General features: G+C 33.8%; 2 protein-coding genes across 2 annotated transcripts; both read right to left on the reverse strand.

The window, feature by feature from the left end:
* Positions 1–877: 877 nt before the first annotated feature.
* LOC118491405 lies at positions 878–1,288 on the reverse strand. The gene has a single exon (XM_035989175.1). The coding sequence runs from the start codon at positions 1,286–1,288 to the stop codon at positions 878–880; it is 411 nt and encodes a 136-aa protein (XP_035845068.1).
* Positions 1,289–7,102: 5,814 nt separating this feature from the next.
* On the reverse strand, positions 7,103–7,555 carry LOC118491406. Its single transcript, XM_035989176.1, has one exon. The coding sequence runs from the start codon at positions 7,553–7,555 to the stop codon at positions 7,103–7,105; it is 453 nt and encodes a 150-aa protein (XP_035845069.1).
* Positions 7,556–7,958: the final 403 nt, after the last annotated feature.

Genomic DNA, 7,958 nt, shown 5'->3' on the forward strand with positions numbered 1-7,958 from the left:
CGGAAACTACCGTGATTGCATGGCTTGCGCCAATGTGATCACGGCATCACGCCGATCACGAGGGTCACCACAGTGGTGCCCCGAACCCCCTTAAGGACTTACCGATTTAGCCACTTAGTTTCGGAATTCGGAAAATAGTAATGTCAACACTCATATTAGAGGTTACATAGGGCGGCAAGAGGCATCAGGCGAGGCAGTGCTTCGAGTTCATGTGATCATCGATCAACCAGCATGTTCAGCTCTAAAACTTGCCGTTTTTTATTAAGTTCAAACAGTTAGACAATTCAAAGTGGTCTTAACGCCTTAAACAATTTAACATTTAGGTAACTGGGCTTAAACAAAAACAAATTAACATTCGGGCAACCAGGCTAAAAACATTTATGCAATTTAACATTAGAGAAATTGGGCAATTAGATGTTTATATAATTATGAAAGCGTTTAATTGCAATTAATTTTTTTATGCTAGATTTATACGTGTAAATACGTAAATTTCTAATTTTAGTTTTTCTTAGAGGTCCGTCTCGAATAGAGGTTACACGTCTTGTTTCATGAAAAAAAAAATAATACAATACCAAAATTCTTTAGGGTTACACGTCGTCTCATGAAAAAAATAATACAATAGTACCAAAATTCTTAGGGTTACACGTCGTCTCATGAAAAAAATAATACAATACATACCAAAATTCTTTAGGATTACACGTCGTCTCATGAAAAAATTAATACAATACCTACCAAAATTCTTTAGGGTTACACGTCTTCTCATGAAAAAAATAATACAATATGTAACAAAATTCTTAGGGTTACACAGTTAACAAAAACAAAAAGCTTGAAACTTTCATATACCCCCCTAATAATCCACTATTGACATTGCAACCCCTCATATATTTTCCTGTCTCAAATCATAATAAAACCTTCTTATAAACTTCTCAGCAGCCTCGTCCACCTGACCATCCTCAACTATCGGAGACTCCATGAATCCTGGCAGTGGCGGTGACACGAGGGGGCTTATCATCGTATTAAGAACTTTAAGTACGGTCGGGTCTATTGTTATATCATCACAATCGTCCATAGCAAGTGGCGGGTTAGCGTTAGAAAGACGGTGGCAGTTGTTTTGGTGTTTGTTTTCGTATTCGCCGGAAGGCGATTTCTGGGCCATCTTGCCCTGCTTCATCATCATGTTAAGATTAACCAAGAACTTTCTTCTAGAAATGTCTTTGTTCAACGTGAAGAATATCGCACGCACCAAGTTACATACTTTTTTGGTGATCGCTGGTAACTTTTGCTCCATTTTCTTTCTAGGGTTTTTGTTAATATTTTGATGAGAGAGAGAGAGAGAGAGAGAGAGAGAGAGAGAGATTGAGGAAGCTTGATGTTTGCAGTTAAAGAGTGAGAAGTAGACATGGGTATTTAAAGGGAAAAAAGGTACATAGAAAGAAAGCGATTTCATAACGCGATGTTGACTCTCAATAATTACAATATTTGGTCATGGAGACTTAATGAGAATTTTTGCACGTTGAAAACAAGATTATAATAAATTTAAATGGCTCAATGATTTCCACTTATCATAAATATTCTAGTTGAAGGTTTCATATTTAAAGAATTCTTAGTCTAAACAAATGGTTAATTGTTTATTAAAAGATCAGGTTAGAAATGTAACTCGTTTGAGATTGCACCGAAAGGCCATTTGAAGGTTAAGGCTTGCGTCATAGCTCCACTACTTTTAAACGGCCATTTGAAGGTTAGGCTTGCGTTATAGCTCCACTACTTTTAGTTTTAAACGACCATTTGAGGATTCTTCGAACGACCGTTTGAAGATGAGGGCTTGCGTCATATGCCCCTATGAAGTATCCTTTTTACATGGAAAGTTGTATTAGTATACGATGAAAGTTTGTGTACGACACCCTGAAACGTGAAGGTCAAATAGAAAGCGATCATACGCTCTTGTATCCTTTGACACACTCAACATTCGAATAGATAGTTAGAACGATAGAAAAGGGAGTTACACATTACAAATAATATGGTTAACATACATATGAAAATCATCTTCCATATATGGAAATCATGACAATTCAATCCTTCTTTTATCGTTTTATCTCACTCGCCTTCTAGCTTGAATATATATATATATATATATATAGGGGGCTGCTAGAATGAGAACCACCCCGAGTTGTAAGAACCGCGAGAACTACACCCCACGGAGCGCCGTTCGCCATGATTTTTTTTTACAAGTAGATGTGTGTATTATAAACACAGCCGTAAAAAATCATGGCGAACGGCACTCCGTGGGGTGTAGTTTTTTACACCACAAGTTTGGTGTTTTTTATTTTTTTTTCTTTTTTCTTTTTTTTTCACCAAACTTGTGGTGTAATAAACTACACCCCACGGAGCGCCGTTCGCCATGATTTTTTTACGGCTGTGTTTATAATATACACATCTACTTGTAAAAAAAAAATCATGGCGAACGGCGCTCCGTGGGGTGTAGTTCTCGCGGTTCTTACAACTCGAGGTGGTTCTCATTCTAGCGGCTCCCTATATATATATATATATATATATATATATATATATATATATATATATATATATATATATATATATATATATATATATATATATATATATATATATATATATATATATATATATATATATATATATTGTCTAGCTTGAAGACACATAACTCAAATTTAACATTCTTTTGACTCTACATATGAAATGAATCTTGACAATGTGCTTCATATTTTCTTTTTGTTTGATACTTTAGTGGGTAGATCTCCAATCTTGGCCTTAGTTCGTGCTTAGAACATAAAGGAGATGTTTGCCTTTTCAGGCCTAATATGCCCAAAATAGGTATGGCACATGGTTATTAGGCACTAGAGTTAAATGTCAGTTTAGTCCATGTGGCTTACGTCATTTTGTCAGTTTAGTCCAAAAGTTTCAATTTTCGTATGTGGGTCCAAAAAAGTTTCACTGTTGCCATTTTAGTCTACTGGGTTAATTTTATCTATTATTTATGTTAACAAGAAAGGCAATTCGGTCATTTTATATGGCCGAATTGGCCTTCTAGTTCACAGAATTACATATAAAATGACCTTTTAGTCTACTGGGTTAACTTCATCTATTATTTATGTTAACTAACGAGAAAGGCAATTCGGTCATTTTATATGGCCGAATTGCCATTCTAGTTCACAGAATTACATATAAAATGACCTAATTGCCCTTCTCGTTAACAGAAAAAATGGATGAAGTTAACCCAGTGGACTAAAATGGCAAGGATAAAACTTTTTTGGACCCACGGGCGAAAAATGAAACTTTTGGACTAAACTGTAAAATGAACCAAACCATAGAGACTAAAATGACATTTAACCCTAGGCACTATTAACAAACCAGTGAGCTTCTGAAGAGCGAAAGAATGCTCAAGAGGTAAGCCATTTCTCACTAAAAAGATGAATTATCTCTAACAACATGAAGATCTAGGGGCGAACAAGTTATTGACAATCTAACAAAAACTTACTATCTATTTAACAAAGGTTTTTATCAAGTCTTATGTCAACTTACAAGTACGTTTTAACTAAAGATATAAGCAAAAGATAAAGATGGCATCACCACATGAACAAATGATATGTAGCGGTTCGTTAGATGTTAACAGGGGCGAAGGATCATGGGTGCTCGGGGGTGCACCCGCCCACCCCAATATTTCGGTTAGAAGTGTATATGGTCCGATTTTTGGTCTGAAAAATATATAGGATCGCCACCCCGATTATTTTTCCTAAATGATGGGTAGTTTGGTAAATATATTTTAACTCTTATTTTTATTTGTTTAACCCTAAATTACCCACCATACAATAAACTTAATACCCAAATTATTAACTATCAAATATAATTATCTTGATCCAGCCGACATTCATATGTTTCTGCGATTCTGTTTTGCCCTCTGCCAAAGACTTTTGGGGCCAATTTTTGGTGAGTGTTGCAATCCTTACCCTTTTAATTTTTCCGTTTTCCAATTCAAGATTTCCCAATTCACAATTTCCACTTTCCACCAAGGGTAACAATTCTTTATTTTTTTTTATTGTTATTAGGAATGTATTGGGTAACAATTCTCTGTTCTTTTATTGTTATTCGGAATGCATTAATGTTTATCTTTTTTCATGAATAAGAATCGTAATTACATAAATGATAGATCTAAAATACTTAATAGATAAAGAGGATATGATACCTTGATGATGAATTAATTAATGTATTATTAGTATTTTTTGTTAGGAATTCATGGGAAAGACGAAAACTATTGATTTGGAACTATTATTATTTGACCCGACTTGAATCAATATTTAGTTTTTCTATGTGCAAGAACGGGTCCTTTGAATGAGTGATTTTTTTTAGTTTTATTTGAAACTATTATTATTTGACCCGACTTGAATCGAATAGCCGACCTAACCCGACCCGAAACATAACGATAGGAAAAAAAAAATTTGAGTCCCATCACTTTACGCCCCCTCGAAACTTTTGGTCAAGCTCCGCCACTGGATGTTAATGAATCCATATCATATCCACTCCTCGGTTTTCATGTACTAAATTTCTCTCTATACTATATCGATATAGAACACGTATCTATCTACACACATCTCCCTAAAAGAAGGTCATTACCTCTTTTTGTCTCGCTAAGATTGTTTGTGATTATCATACATGCATATGCTCTCCATACTGAAGTATAAATCACGTTAACTTCTTCTTAAACTACAAATGGTAGGGATAATCACTAGCTTATTATTTTTTACATAAAGTTTTATAAAGTAATCACCTTAATGCAGGGCCGACCTTTGGGGGAGCTAAATGAAGCTCTTACTTTGAGCCACCACTTTCTTGAGGCCCCAACTCATTCCAACTTACATCCATAAACATAGTTTAGAATATTTTCTTTTCGATTTTGTCTTCAGTATTCTTATTTTATGCCCATGATATTCAGTTATTACTGATTGCTTTGAGGGTATATGACATTTAACAGGGGTAATAGAATGGATGGGATGACGTATAATTAAATTCGAAAAGGGCCCCAATTTCAGAGTTTACTTTAGACCACCGATTGAGCCAGCCTGCCTTAATGCGTTGTAATGTGAAAATAGAATGATATTATAACACTACTATAAACTTTGACAATTGCGACCATAATTTGCGACAAAAAAGTTGGTCACAGATTTTATGACCAATTTCTGGAAATCATAGTGGTCGCAAAATTAACAACCAACCCAGATTTTATCGCAAAACAGTCGCAAAGTTTGCAACCATTTTTTTGCGGCCGGAAATCGATTGCAAAGAAAATTAAATTAAAATTTTCGTTGACATAACGGTCGCAAATATGTTAACATATAAAAAAGAATAATTTTTTGATCGGTTTAGGCGGTGGCAACCAGACTTTACGTTACTTAGCAAGAGAGGTTTGTGACCTTGCTTTTTTGGTGAAAGAAAGTTCCAAATTCACCCACGAAACCACCCAACGGCTTCTTAAAACTTTCTTGCCAACTCGTAATAAAAATGTATACTTTATATAATTATACATGCTATCAAAAGTGATGGAATGCAACGGTAACATTAATACAAATTATTATTATTTAAATTTCAATTTCACACTTTATATTTTAAATTAATAGTATACGTCTTTAATTCATTTAGTTATATTTAACTTCATTTTTCTCTAATAATAACTTATTATAAAAAAGTTGAATGCGCATGTGTATTAATACTTTTTAACGATATTTCAATATAAGCTTTTTTTTCTTCGGAATTGTGTTTAAAATAAAGTATGTCTTGGTATAGTAAGCTGTAGAGATTGACGATGTCGGTATTGTGGCAAACATAAGCGTTTGCTTTTACTCTAATAACTTGCGTTTGTTAACTTTTTAAAAAAAATCTAAATAACATGTTTGCTTATTTTTTTCTACGACATTTCAATATAAACTTTGTTGAAAACAGAGTCGTATTCTGACGAACTTAACCGATACCGGTAGCGGTTTTATTGTAATGAGTATCAGCATTTGGTTTATGAATTTTTTATCAATATAAAACTCATGCCGTATATCCTTTGTGGCATATTGCAACTTTTATTTTATTTTTTGGATTTTTTCTTTCAATTATTTTACCGAGTGCTTGTATCATAGTGATATTTTAAAGAACCAAACAAACCGATCGACACGCCTTGTGGAATTCTACCACTTAATATTTAATAAACACTCAATATTTAAATTACTTCGTTTTAAAACGGCTAACTTACGTATCCACTAAACCTACACATCAAATTTACTTTAATGTCCGTTATAGGATGGAACCCTCAATCACTCGAGAAAAAGCACCCTTAAAACACACCATGATAAATATATTCGCGCATGCAATATGCATAAGTTTTAATTGCTTATATGTATAATTTATAATATATACCATATTAGAAAACCCGTGTATTACATGAGTTTTACAAAAAAAATATATATATATATTAACTATATATATTAATATTTTGAGCTAAGATATAAATAAAATTTTTATTTAACTTTTAAAGAATAATATATAACATACGAATGATGAAATAAGAGAAGTCTTTGTCTCAAAATATCATAACACATAAATCAACTAGTTACTATTAGCTATGGATTTATATGTATCTATTAATTAAACCATTGATAATGCTTTAGTAATGAAATTCACCATAAGTCGTATCCATATGTTTGTACGTATACGTACAATCAAAGTATATTCCAAGTACTTTGTGTTAACCTGTCCTCATCAACAAAATTTGAATTTATTATATTAATCTAGCCATGCTTCTTTCTTCTTCTTTTTTTAAAGATATATAAACCATAAAAAAAAATAAAAGAACTAAAAAGAAAAATATTTTTCTACTTATTGCTTGCTTAATACAAACATCATGATAATTACTAAGCTCTCTCTAAACAATAACCAACCCAAACATTAACATATTTGAACTTGCTTACTTCTTTTTATAATCAAAATCAGTGAAAACTGAAAAAAATAAAAAATTACAAATGATTAGATCACACAAACTAGAGTCTCGCTTATAACCCCCTAAAGAATTATCTAATGACACTCAAGTCCCTTAAGTAGTTTGCTGTCTCAAATCGCTATAGAACCTCATGATAAATTTGTCAGCAGCTTCATCTACTTGACCATCTTCCTCACCGTTACTTAACGAAAACGGCGAGTCCATTATCCTCAGCTGACTTTTCCCAAAAACCGGCGATGCGGTTGCGCTTGTCAACATCTCCAAGGTCTTCATAATCTTAGCATTGATAAATATGTCATTATTTTCATCAAGAGGAGTCATGTCACACTGGGGGTGTTTGTGTTTGTTTTTCTTGTTGGAGAATAGTTTGAGTGGGTATGAAGGGGTGTTGCTACAGCTGAATTCGTATTCGCCAGGCAAGGATTTTTCGGTGATCTTGCCATGTTTAATCATCATGTTAAGATCGGCGAATATTTTTGCTTTGGAAATGCCTTTCTTCAACATGAAGAACAAGACACGCATCAAACTCCATAGTTTTTTCGCCATCAATGATAGATTTTGCTTTGTTGTTTGTTTCTCTAGGGGTTTGATGTGCTAAAGAGAAATGTTATTTGAGGTTAAAAGAAGGAAGGAGGGGCACTAGTATTTAAAGGGAGAAATGAGGGCGGGCCATGTTAGTGAGATAGTGTTACTTTTTTTTTCTTAATAAAGCCACTCGTACTCGTAGTGGAGCTTCATATCACAGCAAACATAAACATGGCGCCCCATAGCGTCACGCACCACTACGGTGGGCGCTATGGGCTGGTGAATCCGGGTCCTCACGAAGAGTATAACGGTGTGATCCTTTCTTCTCCACTCACACACATATATATACATACATATATATAAAGCCCCATTCATATATATCCCCACTACACATGATCTAACGGTGACACAATCCTAATTTTAC

The sequence above is a fragment of the Helianthus annuus genome, chromosome 4, assembly GCF_002127325.2.
Source record: "Helianthus annuus cultivar XRQ/B chromosome 4, HanXRQr2.0-SUNRISE, whole genome shotgun sequence".
Classification (NCBI taxonomy): Eukaryota; Viridiplantae; Streptophyta; class Magnoliopsida; order Asterales; family Asteraceae; genus Helianthus; species Helianthus annuus.